Genomic DNA, 16,078 nt, shown 5'->3' with positions numbered 1-16,078 from the left:
TCTCAAGGTCCTTACAGATTGAAAGGTGACATTTAATTATAGGGAGAAAGAGACCAAATTAAATGGAAGGATGTATACGAATAGAATTTAAGAAAATACAGTGTACAAGATAGTCCTTGACTTACAACCACAGTGAAGCCCAACATTTCGGTTGCTAAGTGGCTGTTAAGTGAATTTTGCCCCATTTTATGACCTAACTGGCCACAGATGTTCAGCGAATCCCTGGAGTTGTCAAGTTAGTAACACAGTTGTTAGGTGAATTTGGCTTCCCCATTGACTGCTTACAGGGGTGGATCCCGGCAGTTGCTACCGCCAGTTTGTTCATGGCTGGGCCGCACGCATGCTTTGCGTGCACACGCTTGATGTGCTCTGTGTGCGCATGCACAGTGCAATAAAAATTGCTCTGTGCATGTGCAGAAGCAAAAAACAAGATGGCGGTGCCTACAGCGCTACCAGGAGAACCAGTTTGGGGGGGTCAGGCCTGCTGGTTGTGGCGAACCAGACCGCCAAACCACGACCGGTTCAGCCAAACTGGTAGGAACCCACCACTGACTGCTTGTCAGAAGGCTGCAAAAGGGGATTCACATGTCCCTGGGACACTGCAACCGTCATAAATATGAGCCAGTTGCCTGGTGTTCAACATTTGACCATGGGGATGCTGGAAAAACTGTGAAAAACAGCCATGCCACTTTTTCAGTGCCTTCGTAACCTAGAACAGTCACTAGACGGAAGGTTGAAAGTCAAGGACTACTTGTAGAGTTGCAGTTGAGGTGTTGAATGTGGATGAGTTATCTAGGTTCAAGCTGTCATTTAATTACGGCAGCTTTGGATTCTCTCTCAGCTCAGTTTTCCTCACAAGGATTCTGCATCTTGTGCTGCAGAATAGAATGAACCGAGATTTCTTCCAGGCAAGAAAACGTGGTACGTAAATGATTTGCTAAGCCTGTTTTGCATAGATCCATTGGGATCCACTGTTTCTCTCCTCAGCCTCCGTTAGCAGCAGCAACAGCCAAGAATCAATCGAGGAGTCCTATAAAGAGACGATCGGGCTTATTCCCCCGTCTGCACACCGGATCCGAAAGCCAAGCAGAACCCCGGAGCCGATGGTAATTCCATAAATGTGTGTTTATGCATGTGGTGCCTTGTATTGGGACTTTTGGAAGTCTTTGGCTAGAGAAATCGCAGCTTCGGGGGAGAAACATGATTGTGTTGTAAAGAATCGTGCATCATCAACAACAACATTTAACAACCCCATAATCCAGTAATGGCGAATCTTTTCAGCACTAAGGGCCCAAACCATAATGCACGTGCAAGTGCTTGCACATGCGCGTGCCAGAGCACCAGAAACGCAAAGACCAGCTGGCCAGCGTGTGCATCCCTGCTTTTTGGGCATTCTTTGGACCAAAAATGGCCTGAAAATGCCCCCCAAAACTGCCTGGAAAATGGCCCGGAAACGGCCTGGAAAACAGCCTGGTTTTTAGCTGTTTTCAGGCTGTTTTCTGGCGCTTTGGTGCCCGCGAAGACCAGCTGACCGCAACAGAAACCAGAAGAGCAGCTGTGCGTGCCCACAGAGAAGGCTCTGCATGCCACCTCTGGCCCGTGTGCCATGGGTTCACCATCACAGCCATAATCCCTTGTGGGGTGGAGTCTGGGCAACTGAATGGGTCTGGCACAGCAGAGTTAGATGCCCTTCCTGTCACCAATGATCACAATTTACGATCACAATTTAGCCCAAAATTTCCGGTGTTAAGAAGATAGTTGTTAAGTGGGCTTTGCCCCATTTTACGACCTTTCTTGCCATAATTGCTAAATGAATCACAGCAGTTGTTAAATTAGTAAACGTAGTTGTTCAGTGAATCTAGCTTCCCCACAGACTTTGCTTGTTAGAAGGTTGCAAAAAACGACCACCCAATCTTGGGATACTGCAACTCTCTTAAATATGAATCTGTTGCCAGTCGTCTAAATTTAGAATTAGAATAGAATAGAGCTGGAAGGAACCTTGGAGGTCTTCTAGTCCAGCTCAAGCAGGAGAACCATTTCAGACAAGTGGCTGTTCAGTCTCTTCTTAAAAACATCCAGTGATTGAGCACCCATGCTTTCTGAAGGCAAGCTTCTCCATTGGTGTATTGTCCTCGCTGTCAGGAATTTTCTCCTTAATCCCAGGTTGCTTCTCTCTTTGGTTAGTTTCCATCCATTGTTTCTTGTCTTGCCTTCTAGGGCTTTGGAGAATAATCTGACTCCTTCTTCTTTGTGGCAGCCCCTTAAATACTGGAATACTGCTATCATGTACCCCCTAGTCCTTCTTTTCTTTAGACTAGCCAAACCTAAATCTTGCAGCTGTTCTTCATATGTTTTAGTCTCCAGGCCCCTGATCATCTTAGTTGCTCTTCTCTGAACTTTTTCCAAAGCATTTGATCACCTGAGCATGAGTCTGCTACAGAGGTGGTATTCAGCAGGTTGTGACCAGTTCTGGAGAACCGTTAGCGGAAATTTTGAGTTGTTCGGAGAACCGGTAAATACCACCTCTGGCTGGCCTCGCCCCCATTTATTCTCTGCTCCCGAATCCCAGCTGATCGGGAGGAAATGGGGATTTTGCAGTATCCTTCCCCCGGAGTGGGGAGGGAATGGAGATTTTATAGTATTTTTTCCCTGCCACACCCACCAAGCCACGCCCACCAAGTCATGCCCTGCCCGCCAAGCCACGCCCATGGAACCGGTAGTAAATAAAATTGAATCCCACCACTGGTCTGCTTCCTTGGTTGTAAGTGTGACAAATAGTCATCATGAACCGAGGTGGCGCAGTGGTTAAATGCAGCACTGCAGGCTACTTCAGCTGACTGCAGTTCTGCAGTTTGGCTGTTCAAATCTCACCGGCTCAGGGTTGACTCAGCCTTCCATCCTTCCGAAGTGGGTAAAATGAGGACCCGGATTGTTGTTGGGGGCAATATGCTGACTCTGTAAACCGCTTAGAGAGGGCTGAAAGCCCTATGAAGCGGTATATAAGTCTAACTGCTATTGCTATTGCTATGAGTTGCATTTTTTTCAGTGCTACTGTAACATCAGATGGCAGTAAACGAATCGTTGTAAGTCGAGGACTACCTATATTTCTTAGGTTCTTCGTGGCAGCAGGTATTGCTAAGCCAGATTCTGTTTGGCTGTGTGACCTTTTGCTGGAGAGAACTGTGGTTTGATATTCCAAAAACTCTTAAGAGATAACGCATTCGTTGCCTTGACTACGCTCACTGCCCACATTTGCAGTTTTATAAAAGGGTTACAGAGCTCCGGTTAAGATGCATTAACGTTTTCTAGATAATTGATGGAAATAAAATGGATCAAATTACAATGCATTGTAAAAAGAAGTACTTGATTACTGAAATTATTAAGTATTATCTACTGAAAACTAATTCAGAAAATTACTATAATGGATACACTGAACTTATTATTAGTGAATAAAATGTCAAAATATTAAGCTACTGAGTTATTAAACAACCCAGTGATCATATATATTAACACAGACATACAGGTGTAGTCTCGTAGGCATGTGCACAGACACATTATTATATAAACTTCACTAGATAATAACCTGTGACCTCTTGGGTCTTCGTTTCAGTGATATTCCCTTACCAGATTCCTCCATGCCTTCAACAATGGTTTGTAATGTGCTGCCTTCGCTGGAAAAGTTCTTAAAAATACAGAGAGAAATTTAGAGCTGTATCTGCCTTGGAAGAGCCTGTGCTGAATTGTATAGCACCATGATGGTGAACCTATGGCATGAACCTATGATGTCCACATGCACGGGAGACAGTGGTGGGTTCCAGATCCCGGGGAATCTGGAACATGAGGCTACCCCTGAAGAGTGTTTGGAGACTACAATTGGTCCAGAATGCAGCCGCGCGAGTGATACTGGGTGTACCTAGGTACACCCATATTACACCTATCTTCCCTGAGCTGCACTGGCTTCCCATTGGTCTCCGGACACGCTTCAAGGTGCTGGTTATTACCTTTAAAGCCCTGCATGGCCTAGGACCTGGATATCTCCGTGACTGCCTCCTGCAGCATACCTCCCAGCGCCCAATAAGATCGCACAGGGCGGGCCTTCTCCAAGTACCATCGACTACGCAGTGTCATCTGGTGGCTCCTCGGGGGAGGGCCTTCTCTGTAGCTACCCGGCCCTTTGGAACAATCTACCCCCTGAGACCTGGACCCTCCCCACTCTCTTGGCCTTCCGCAAGTCTGTTAAGACCTGGCTGTTCTGGCAGGCCTGGGGCTGTTGATCTTGACTGAGCTTCAGCCCCATTAAAAATTGAGTGCATGTTGTGTTTTGCTTTTAATTTGTTTCTGTCTTGTATTTTAATCTTTTTAAATATTTTTAACTGTTTTTATGTAAGCCGCCCGGAGTCCTTCGGGATTGGGCAGCATACAAATCTATTAAAATCGAAATCGAAACCGGTGCAACCGGTATGGTGCAACGGGGCCCAGCGCCCATCACATGAATGTGCGCAGGACGCGCGCACTGGCATGCAGCCGTGCATGCATCCTTTCCCCCTGTGATGCTCCGTGATGCCTGTGCGACGCTCCAGCTCCTCAGTGGAGCATCACACAGGCGCTGTACGCTCCATGAGCATGCGAGGAAGCGCGGAAGAGCTCAAATACCAGTAAGGCGCTCAGGCGGGCGGGTGGGCGGAACGGTACCCAGTGCTCCTGGCATGCACCGGTATGCCCGTACCGGGGCGTATTGGGTTGTAACCCACCACTGGCAGGAGCCCTAGAAACTGGAAGAGCAGCTGCCTGCCTGCTGCTCTACACCTGTATGCCTGCTTATATATTGCAATTGCAACACAAATGTAACAAGGCAACATAAAAAAATGTAACAAGGCAACATAAAAAAATGGCTTTCTGCCTGGATGGCTCCCAGAGTGAAAGAAAAGGGAAGCAGTATGCTCCCTCCCATATTTGGGCATACCAGGGGTTGTGACACAATCAATCAATCAATCAATCAATACATACATACATACATACATACATACATACATACATACATCATACATACATACATATTCACTGTTTTGTTTAATAATTCAGTAGTTTAATATTTTGATATTTTATTAATGTAATGTTTTATTAATACAGTGCATTTATTAATACAGTGCAATTATTAATTCAGTGCATTTATTAATACAGTGCATTTATGATAATAAATGCAGTGTATTCATTATAGTAATTTGTGAATTAGTTTTCAGTATATATCACACTTAATAGTTTTAGTAATCTAGTACTTCTTTTTATACTTCTGTGTCATAAAATCTATAGTTATAAAATTTGCCAAATTTCAAGTCCACGAGAGTCATAAGTTCAGATTTTGGATGCATCCTATAAATCAGCATAGTGCAAAAATTGTTGCTCTATGATCCATCGTTTTGCTGAGTTAAAGATTATATTCAGACAAAAAAATGAGAGTTGTAGTTGCACATAGATTGTGTTTAGTGATCAATCACATGTGACAGCCTCACCCACCATAAAAACAGTATAAAATTGTAAAAATGTGTTTTTCGGTTGTCAAATCTTAAAATTAATACGATTTTCTCCTGTGTGAAGCAATGCTTCTCTAGTTCTTCTAGAAATGGTGTTACCTAGACAGGTAAGGAAAGGAAGGAAGCCAAGTCCTAAAAGCACCAAGGACTCCACAGAAAGTAAAATAGAAATCTAGTGAATTAATAAAACAGGTTTTAGTCTAACCTGGCTCAGTTCTTCTTTTATTTATAATTCACAACTAGTTAGCTAACTCAGGGGTTGGCCTCGAAAAATTCAGCAATGGGTTCTCTGCCTGGTTGCTGAGTGGGCGTGGCCATGGTGGGTGTGGCCTAGTTAACTTCCTGCACCATACCCGGGAGGGTTTTTTGCCTTCCCTAGGCTCCGGAGGCTTTCCTCGAGCCTCCAGGAGGGTGAAAATGGCCTCCCCAGGCTCTGGAGGTCCTGTGGTGGCTGGAAATGGGTCCCTTTCTGGCCTTCTGGAACTTCCAGGAGGCCCGTTTTCCCCCCTCCTCGAGCCGCCGTGTGGGCCCTGCACTTACCTGGCATCCAAAACGGGTTGTGTGGAGACTCCTGGGAGGGGTGGGGTGAGGGGAGGAGTGGGAGGGGCCAGCCAGGGGTGGGATTTGGAGGTTCTCTGAACCAGCCATAACGTTAGCTACTGATTCTCCCGAACCTGGGTGAACCTATAGCAGCCTGAGCTAACTACTATATGTGTTCGTAGCCAAGGTTTTGCTTCGAGCAATTCAATTGTGGCCAATAGCAGTTTGGTCCCAGAATCTCTCTGTATTTTACTTTAAATTTCTTCTCCCCAATCCAAGGTTTTTAAAAGATATTTCTTCAGAAATATAGTATTTCTTTGTCTTCTGCTAGCTGAAAGACAAAGAAAAAACATAGAAGAAAAAGTGTGCCTCTCTTCCTTTTCATATATTCAGCCTCTGGATTTTGTAGTCTCTTTGGTTCCCTAGCTTTGGCTGGCGCCCAGAGACCCATCCTCTGGATTGTCCTAGATTTGTTGTATCAATTTGCAATGTGGAAAAGAAAGATGCTCCTATAACGTTTCCCTTTGAGGAGCTTCTAAACTGCCCTCTTCCTATATCACAGTTTGAAAACTGGGACAACAGGATATCAGTGTCTTGAATCTGAGGCTAGAAATAGATAACCAAGGCAGAATCGCGGCTGTGGCAATGGACAGGAACCAGGGGACCGAGATTCACGTCCAAACATATCCGTAGGAATGAAGATAACTCTTTGTGTCCCAGGATAAGGTCCCACGTTTCAAATGGGCACTGGAGCCCATCATCAGGGAACTTCTCTTTCTCTCCCACCAGAATATCCATAGGAGTTTAGTCAGGGGTGGGATTGAAAATTTTTTAGCAACTGGTTCTCTGCCCGGTTGCAGGGTGGCTGCGGCCATGGTGGCATGGCCTACTCAGCCTCCTGCACCACAGCTGTCCTTGAGCCTCCGGGAGGATGAGAATGGCCTCCTCCAGGCTCCAGAGGCTCTCCGGAGGCTGGAAATGGGCCCATTTCTGGACTCCCGGAACTTCCAGGAGGCCTGTTTTTCACCCTCCCAGAGCCTCTGCATAGGGCCTGCACTCACCTGGCATCTAAAACGGGCCGCGTGGAGACTCCTGCGAGGGGCGGAGCAGGGTGGGGGTGGCCAGCCAGTCCTTGCAACTACCGGTTCAGCAAACCAGATGTAAAATTAGCATCCAGTTTGCCCGAACCAGTCTGATCCGGCTGAATCCTACCTCTGAGTTTAGTAGGTGGTCTGCAGTTAGTGACTCTTACAGTTTATCTGTTTCCCTGGGTTGTCTTATATGAAACCTGATAATTGTGATAATGGTAGCTACACTAATTCCCTTTATTCTGTAGTCTCTCTGAGTTTAGCTGCTTGCTTGCAGAAGTTTTATGACCCAACTAGGTAACATCATCAGTGCTAGTGAGTAGGGGGTTTATTAGCTTGCCCTGCCAGTTTTGGTGGGGATGTGGTTTCCTCCTTGGTAGTTCCTTCATTAGGCTATAGTTTTCTGCTTGATTGCTTGTCTGGGGTTAATCCCTGTTTATTTGGATGTTGCCTGCTGGAGAGAACGTGCTGTAGTCTTGTTTCCTTCTTGATTTTTTAATTGTCTCTTTCGGATGATGTGTAAGTTCATGCTGGAGCTGCTCTTATTCTCATCTGTTGGTCCCTTTCTCCACAGTGACAGTGGCTCAGGAACACCCAAGACCCCCGATGGAGGGCATACCTCCCTTGATATGAAGTCAGAAGCTTCCTCGAACCCAAGCTCTCCAGAAATCTGCCCCAACAAAGAGAGGTAAAAAGCAAGGTGCAATTTTAAACTTGTTGGTTGATGGCATTCAAATGGAGTCACGATTTTCTGGGATTCAGGTTAGTGACCTCCACTAAAAGCTACGGGCTCAGCATTTCACATGGGGCATGATCCACCACTTAAAGTTTTCTGGAATTAATGGAACTCAAAAAGGATGCAAGCCAATGATAGAGGCCATTTGATAGAGCGGCGGAGACTTTTCTGATTCTCGGTATTCAACATTCGCTTGTTTGGAGTCATCTATTGGCTTCAGGTTTGGAGGAACAAAGGGACGAATTATATGAACAATGTCCTTTCTGCAAATTCTCTTTTCTTTGCCAGTGTTCTGACCAGTGGTGGGTTACGCATCCCGGTGCAACTGGTATGGTGCAATGGGGCCCGGCGTCCCCCACATGCATGCGCGCATACACACACACATGCATCCTTACCTCCATGATGCCTCTGCGACGCTCCAGCTGCTTGGCGGAGTGTCGCGCAGGCACCGTACGCTCCGTGCGCGGAAGCTCCAAAGAGCTCAAATACAGGTAAGGAGGGCAGGTGGGCAGGCGGGCCCTCCAGAGCTCCATACTGGAACGGTATCCGGTGCTCCCGGCAGGCATGCCTGTAGTGGGGCGTACCACCTGCAACCCACCATTGACCTAAGCTTCCTGAAAAAGTAAGAAGCAGACTCTTGGTCCCAGCAAAACCTCTTTTATTTACACAAGTGTGAATTCCTTTCATTCACAGTCAGCAAAGCTTGGCAAACAGTCTTTCAGAGGAATATTTATCAACACGAACCTTATCTCACTTGGAGAGCTGCCAGATAACTAGTTTCCAAATGCAGGGCAAGGCAACACTTCGCAGAGTCTCTTATAGTCACAAGAGAGGGTTTAAATCTCTCTCTCTCTCTCTCTCTCTCTCCCACCTATGTGCTTTTTCTTTGCCCAGGACCAAAAAAAAAAACCCATGTGATCCTGTCCACCATTAAAACCATCCTTCCAAGCAGTCTCCATGTTTCCAGTGTCTTTCTTCTCACTTGGAACTGAACCCAGAAGGACATCTCTTCCAACACCACATTATGGAAGAAATTTAATAAATTAAAGATTTATTAGATTTGAAGATTGAAGCAATGGCTGCACAACTCCACCCTTCTTTTTAGGAACTCAAATTAGAGCAGCACTGTTGGGCTCTGCTTGAAAAGATGTAATTAAGTGGTGGCCATTGTTTCCCCAGCAGTTACTATTACTACAGCTGTGTTGGAAGCACTGAAGTGTTTCCAGGTTGAAAGGATTGAATAGTGACATCACTGTTGCTCTGGTTCTTTCACATCCCTCTTAAATTGCCCAGTAATGTGGTACCCATTTATCTGCTTATGATCATCTGCTTTCAAATTGCTGAGTCAGGAGGTGCTGGAGCATTTGACGGGAGCCCACTCCATACGCGGCAGCAACCAGCTCTCGAACATGAGCCTGTTGATTGTCAGTCCAGCTTTCTAACCTGATGAACCACTGCACTCCCTTTCCCAGGAGCTCATGTATATCGAGATCGAAAAGAAAAAAAAGTAATCTGGAGAAAAAAATCCCATTCCCATTAGGGCTCCTTAGATGCACCATGATCAATTTTAAAATAGAATAGAATAACAGAGTTGGAAGGGACCTTGGAGGTCTTCTAGTCCAACCCCCTGCCTAGGCAGGAAACTCTACACCAATTCAGACAAATGGCTATCCAACATCTTCATTAAAATGCCCAGTGTTGAGGCATTCACAACTTCTGGAGGCAACTTCTGTTCCACTGATTAATTGTTCTAACTGTCAGGAAATTTCTCCTTGATTCTAGGTTGCTTCTCTCCTTGATTAGTTTCCACCCATTGCTTCTTGTTCTACCCTCTGGTGTCTTGGAAAATAGTTTGACTCCCTCTTCTTTGTGGCAACCCCTGAGATATTGGAAGACTCCCCTAGTCCTTCTTTTCATTAAACTAGACATACCCAGTTCCTGCAAGCATTCTTCATATGTTTTAGCCTCCAGTCCCCTAATTGTCTGTTGCTCTTCTCTGCACTCTTTCTAGAGTCTCCACATCTTTTTTACATCGTGGTGACCAAAACTGAATGCAGTATTCCAAGTGTGGCCTTACCAAGGCCTTATAAAGTGGTATTAACACTTCATGTGATCTTGATTCTATCCCTCTGTTTATGCCGTCTATTTCATGTGCACTATGTATGGGATCACGGCTAAGAACAAAAAATATACAAATGTTGTCAGCACAAACACCTACAATGGACGGATAGCATATTGCTGATGAAGTGGTATACAGGTCATCCTCATTTAGGGACTGCCTTACTTAGTGACCACTCACAATTACAGCCATAATTGGAACTATGACTAATCCTCATATGGGCCATCTGTGCAAAACAAAGCACAGAAATATGGAAGTCAGATTGTAAGCACGGGGGGGGGGGGTTCACTTCCTAACCTCTTTGTTTAACGACTGAATGACTGTTTTGTTTGTGGTCACTAAGCGAGGACTAATTATATGCTTTAAAGACTAGGAGTTTTGAATCGCAAAATTGGAGAACGGCAGTGACGGAGCACTCCCTATGTCACCTGATTGTTAAATTTCCCTTTCTCTCTCTCACTTTCTGCCAGGCCTTTCATTAAACTCAAAGAGAATGGAAAGGCAAATATTTCCCGTTCGTCCTCAAGCACCAGCAGTTTCAGCAGCACTGCAGGAGAGAGTGAAAATATGGAAGAATACGAAAGCCTGGTAAGAGCCTGCTCTCTGCTCTCGATTAATCTGAGGCGGCGAGACTCCTGAAGCAAACAAAAATATTTTAACATATTATGTATTGAAAACATAGCATCTTTCTCCTCAGCACAGCTTAATAACTCCTTTTGTTTCCGTTTTTCAGCCAGAGGTGGTATTCAGCTGGTTCGGACCAGTTTGGGCGAACCCGTAGTGGAAATTTTGAGTTGTTCAGAGAACCGGCAAATACCATCTGTGGTTGGCCCCGCCCCGCCGCCCCCATCATTCCCTGTCCTATATTTCCTTGTTTTTTAGCTCAGCTGATTCACGTGGTAAAGTGGATGGCCGCCCCTCAGCTGAGCTAAAAAACAGCTCAACTCACCAGCGCTGACCGAAGGCAGTCTTTGAGGGCTGCACATGCGTGCGAAATGCGGGCTAGCTGTGCGCCTGCGCAAAGGACGCTCTCGTAGAACCAGTAGGAAAAGATTTAGAATCTCACCACTGTTGTCAACCCCACCAGGGTGAACTGATTAGGACAGGTGGCTCCAAACTTGGCATCTTTAAGACTTGTGGACTTCATCACCTAGAATCCCTCAGCAAAATTCTGAAAGTTGAAGTCCACAGCTTACACATGCTTTCTTGATTGTTTTAGACTAAAGTCATGTTTTTCTTCTCATAGCTTTTATAACGGATCTACCCTGTCTTCCCCAAGGCCATTTATTTACTCAGAGGTCTTTCTAAACAATAGCAATTTTATTCAAACAGGTACCGGGATATGTTACTTTGGTTTAAATTACAGTACAGTGTTCTCACCTTAATGACACTATTATATTTACTTTATTAAAAGGACCATTCTTTCATTTTACTATGCTTACCCCTGAATCTTAAAAGGTCACAGCAATTTGCAATGCAGTGAGCTAAGAAATGGCAACTTTAATATTTCCTTCCTTCCTCCCTCCCTCCCTGTTATGTCAAGATTGGTTTTAACACAGGGGTGAAATTCAGCAGGTTCTGGAGAACTGGTAGCAGAAATTCTGAGTAGTTCGGAGAACTGACAAATACCACCTCTGGCTGGCCCAAGAGTGGGGAGGGAATGGAGATTTTGCAGTATCCTTCCCCTGGAGTGGGAAGGGAATGGAGATTTTGCAGTATTCTTTCCCTGGAGTGGGAAGGGAATGGAGATTTTGCAGTATACTTTCCCTGGAGTGGGAAGGGAATGGAGATTTTGCAGTATTCTTTCCCTGGAGTGGGAAGGGAATGGAGATTTTGCAGTATTCTTTCCCTGGAGTGGGACGGGAATGGAGATTTTGCAGTATTCTTTCCCTGGAGTGGGAAGGGAATGGAGATTTTGCAGTATTCTTTCCCTGGAGTGGGAAGGGAATGGAGATTTTGCAGTATTCTTTCCCTGGAGTGGGAAGGGAATGGAGATTTTGCAGTATTCTTTCCCTGGAGTGGGACGGGAATGGAGATTTTGCAGTATTCTTTCCCTGGAGTGGGAAGGGAATGGAGATTTTGCAGTATCCTTCCCCTGGAGTGGGAAGGGAGATTTTGCAGTATCCTTCCCCTGGAGTGGGAAGGGAATGGAGATTTTGCAGTATCCTTCCCCTGGAGTGGGAAGAGAATGGAGATTTTGCAGTATTCTTTCCCTGGAGTGGGGAGGGAATGGGGATTTTGCAGTATCCTTCCCCTGGAGTGGGAAGGGAATGGAGATTTTGCAGTATCCTTCCCCTGGAGTGGGAAGAGAATGGAGATTTTGCAGTATTCTTTCCCTGGAGTGGGGAGGGAATGGGGATTTTGCAGTATCTTTCCCCTGCCACGCCCAAAGAACAGGTAGCTAAAAAAATTCTGAATTTCACCACTGTTTTAACATCAAGGGTCACTTTACAGACAAATATTATTTTTACTGGTTTTGTTTTATTTTTATTTTATTTTTTGAAAAATGTATTCTGCACAAAATGTATTCTGGGTTCCTTGGGAGAAAGGGTGGTGTACAAAACTAAATAACACCAACACTTTCTTTAATTCGCAGGGCAGCCAGTCCTCAACTGCATCACCCTATAAGCAAGACGTATTTGTTTACAGTCCTTCCCAAAGCATCGAGAATCCAAATTTAGCATCGGCCTCAACCCCCGTTATCATGAGCCGGAGCCCCACTGGTGAGTTTGATTAAGCCCTGTCTGGATGGGCATTGTATGGTGTTGCTGGTGAAGATGATTCTCAAGTAGGGTGACTTAGCCTTGTCTTTTGGAATAAGGACTTTGTAGTCTAGCCAATTGCACTGAGATTTCCCTGGTGGTCACCCATCTAAATTTTAACCAAGCCCATGCCTGCTTAGCTTTCAAAATGGAGATAGTTATGCTTCAAATACAAGCAGAGCCTGATGTGTGTATTGCTCTTCACATCAGAATATAGTGTTGGAAGAAATGTCCTTCTGGATTCAGTTCCAAGTGAGGAGAAAGACCCTGGAAACATGGTGGCTGTTTGGAAAGATGGTTTTAATGGTGGACAGGATTACATGCCTTGAAGATGTTGGGTGAAGAAGAAGAAAAAGGGAAGAGATGCTGAGATTGCCCTGGTTTTATGCCCTCTCTGAGCTTTTGAAATTGAGCTTCTATTCTGATTGGTTGTCAGACTCCCATGAGGCCATGCAGGGGCAATTCTGTAGGCTGTCCTGAGTCCCAGGCTTGGTTGAGCCTTGCTGGGTGATGTAATCTTCCCAGGTGCCATGTTGTGCGATGGGTTGTGTGCTAATCCCATCTTTGTGGGATCTTGGGTGAGGACATTTGCTTATGAATGGACCTAGCTATCTCTTTATCTCATAAAGGCGGACATCTGCTGTGGGCTATTGAGGAGGGTGGGGGCTATTAAGAGTGAATCTGCCTAAAAAACATTTCTCACCCAGGGAAATATAATATTCTGCCTTTTTAATATTTCCTAGACTATTCCATTTTTCTAGGAGAGGGGTGGGTGCTAACTTCCTACAATAGGGCCATCCAAATGCCTTCTGCAGCCTGAGTGCTTGCCCCACCCATACATCATCTTATTCACAGATTAACAAAAGACCAGACTCCCTATATTACAGATAGACAGACTAGCAAACATTGTTAATATTCCTCAGGTTATGTACAGTCTCTGTTTTGCCAAGTGTCAGAGTGGTGATCAAGTGCCCAGCCAATGTATTCTTTTGAAGCCCAGACAAGCACACCAGTAAATAAAAGGGATTTTAGGCGTTATTATGAGTCAAATAGATTTAAACCAGAGGTGGGTTTCTCCCTTTTGGCCTGGATTGGGTGAACCGGTAGTAGCAGCAACAAGAGGCTCCGCCCACCTTCCCGGATGCTGCTGCACATGCACAGAAGCATCATGCGCATGTGCAAGCGCGCCCGAACTGGTAGTAAAAATATTGGCAACCCACCACTGATTTAAACACATAACATAAAAAAGCATACATATCAAGCAAGATCATGTCCAAATTTCTTATAAGCTGTCAGGAGCATCTGAATACCAACAGCACAGATACACCAGTCTCACAATATCCAATACTAGGTTCACACAAACAACAACCTCAAGGTTTTTTTAATCAAAACAGGCACCATGACCTCATCGTCTTGTTAGGGTCAGGATTCTTCAAGACTTGATCTTGGGCACAAAACTTTTGAGATTTTCACAATAAGGAAAGCACTCTATAAGTTCTCCCCCTTCCCCTTTATTCAGTAAACAAGAGTTTAAAAAAAGCAGGTTAGTTCAGAAAGTGCTCTAAACTTCTAGAATTTTCTTACCTTTTCCCTTAAATTTTCTTTCTTGCCATTGTAGTCTCCTGAGTTATATTGAGTATATTAATCAAGCAAGCAGCCAACCAATTTGCCATCACTACTTACCTCTTTTCTTTGGTGACACCTGAGGTGTGTGTGTCTGTGTGTGTGTGTGTGTGAGAGAGAGAGAGAGAGAGAGAGAGAGAGAGAGAGAAAGAGAGACAGAGACAGAGACAGACACAGAGAGAGACAGAGAAAGAGAGAGACAGAGAGAGAGACAGAGAGACAGAGAGACAGAGAAAGAGAGAGACAGTGAGAGAGACAGAGACACACACACACACACAGACAGAGAGAGAGACAGAGACACACACACACACACAGAGAGACAGAGAGAGACAGAGAGAGAGAGACAGAGAGAGACACAGACAGACAGACAGACAGACAGAGAGCAAATCTGAAGAGGATACATGACATTACATATGTGCAGGGATGGGATTCAGCCGGGTCAGACTGGTTCGGGCAAACCGGATGTTAATTTTACATCTGGTTCGTTGAACCAGTAGTTGCAAGAACTGGCTGGCCTCGCCCACTCCTCCCCTCCTAGGAGTCTTTATGTGGCTCGTTTTGGATGCCAGGTAAGTGCAGGGCCCTCATGGAGGCTCGGAGAGAGTGATAAATGGGCCTCCCTGAAGTCCAGAGGAGTCCGCTTTCACCCTCCCGGAGGCTCAAAGAAAAGCACCAGAGCCTGGGGAGGGCAAAAAACAGGCTTCCTGGAAGTTCTGGAACTCTTGGAAACAGGCCTGGTTCTGGCCTCCGAAGGGCCACCTGAGCCCAGAGACTCAAGGAAAGCCTCTGGAGCCTGGGGAGGGTGAAACACCACCACCACCACTGTCATGGTTCAGGAGGCCAAGTAGGCCACATCCATCATGGCCATGCCCCCCCAGTAACCGGGCAGAGAACCGGTTGCTAAAAATTTTGAATCCCATCCCTGCCTATGTGTATGTAATGATATTGCCATGAACATTCGTAATCCTTGCTGGGACTTTCATTGTTTTATTTTAATTGATAGCATTTCTGAATCCTCCAAATAGATAATTAGAAAGAAACTGATTTTGAGTTGTTTTGTTTTGTTCCAGCAGATATAAAAAGCAGAAATTCTCCCAGATCAAATCTAAAATTTCGCTTTGATAAACTTAGCCATGCAAGCTCTGGACCGGTAAGTAAGGACAGGGAGTTGTTTTCTTACATTTGCAAGCAAAGAAGGAGATAGATCAGCATGGCCTTTGGAGTGGTGACCCCCAACTAGCAGAAGCTTCCTATTTTCTGACCTTTCTGATACCTTGACTTTTGAATGCTTAACTTCTGACTCCAATGAGTATTGGTGACTCATGGTTGCATTTAGTGAGATACAATTCTTCTTTGGTTAAGGACATTTTCCAAGATTGACATGGCAGATGCCTAATGCCTGGAAAATATGCATTTACCTTATTTTTCGGAGTATAAGATGTACCTCCCCCCCCCCAAAGAGCATGGAAATGTTGGTGCATCTTATACACTGAATACAGCCATTTTTGGCCTCCCAAAGCCCTGCCCCCGCACCCCATTTTTGTGAAAATGGGCAAACAATGGGCCATTTTTCACAAAAACGGGGGCGTTTTTGCCTTCCTCCACTCCCCAGAAGCACTCTGCAGGCTTCAGCAGGGCTAGGGGAAGGGGAAAATGGCCCTGTTTTGGTGAAAATTGGG

At 45.3% G+C, this 16,078-nt stretch overlaps 1 protein-coding gene across 6 annotated transcripts in view; it reads left to right on the top strand.

Moving 5' to 3' along the window:
* Positions 1 to 16,078, top strand: part of RAP1GAP2 (RAP1 GTPase activating protein 2) — a 293,472-nt gene that overhangs the window by 273,503 nt on the left and 3,891 nt on the right. For 5 of the 6 annotated variants that reach the window (XM_032215467.1, XM_032215469.1, XM_032215466.1 and 2 more), the window contains 5 exons: positions 988 to 1,106; positions 7,734 to 7,847; positions 10,485 to 10,602; positions 12,611 to 12,737; positions 15,470 to 15,549. In XM_032215467.1, the coding sequence (XP_032071358.1) occupies positions 988 to 1,106; positions 7,734 to 7,847; positions 10,485 to 10,602; positions 12,611 to 12,737; positions 15,470 to 15,549 (558 nt within the window). The remainder of the gene's footprint in view (positions 1 to 987; positions 1,107 to 7,733; positions 7,848 to 10,484; positions 10,603 to 12,610; positions 12,738 to 15,469; positions 15,550 to 16,078) is intronic. The other variant, XM_032215465.1, reaches the window with a different exon arrangement.

The sequence above is a fragment of the Thamnophis elegans genome, chromosome 4, assembly GCF_009769535.1.
Source record: "Thamnophis elegans isolate rThaEle1 chromosome 4, rThaEle1.pri, whole genome shotgun sequence".
Lineage (NCBI taxonomy): Eukaryota > Metazoa > Chordata > Lepidosauria > Squamata > Colubridae > Thamnophis > Thamnophis elegans.
This window is presented reverse-complemented; position numbering and strand designations above follow the sequence as displayed.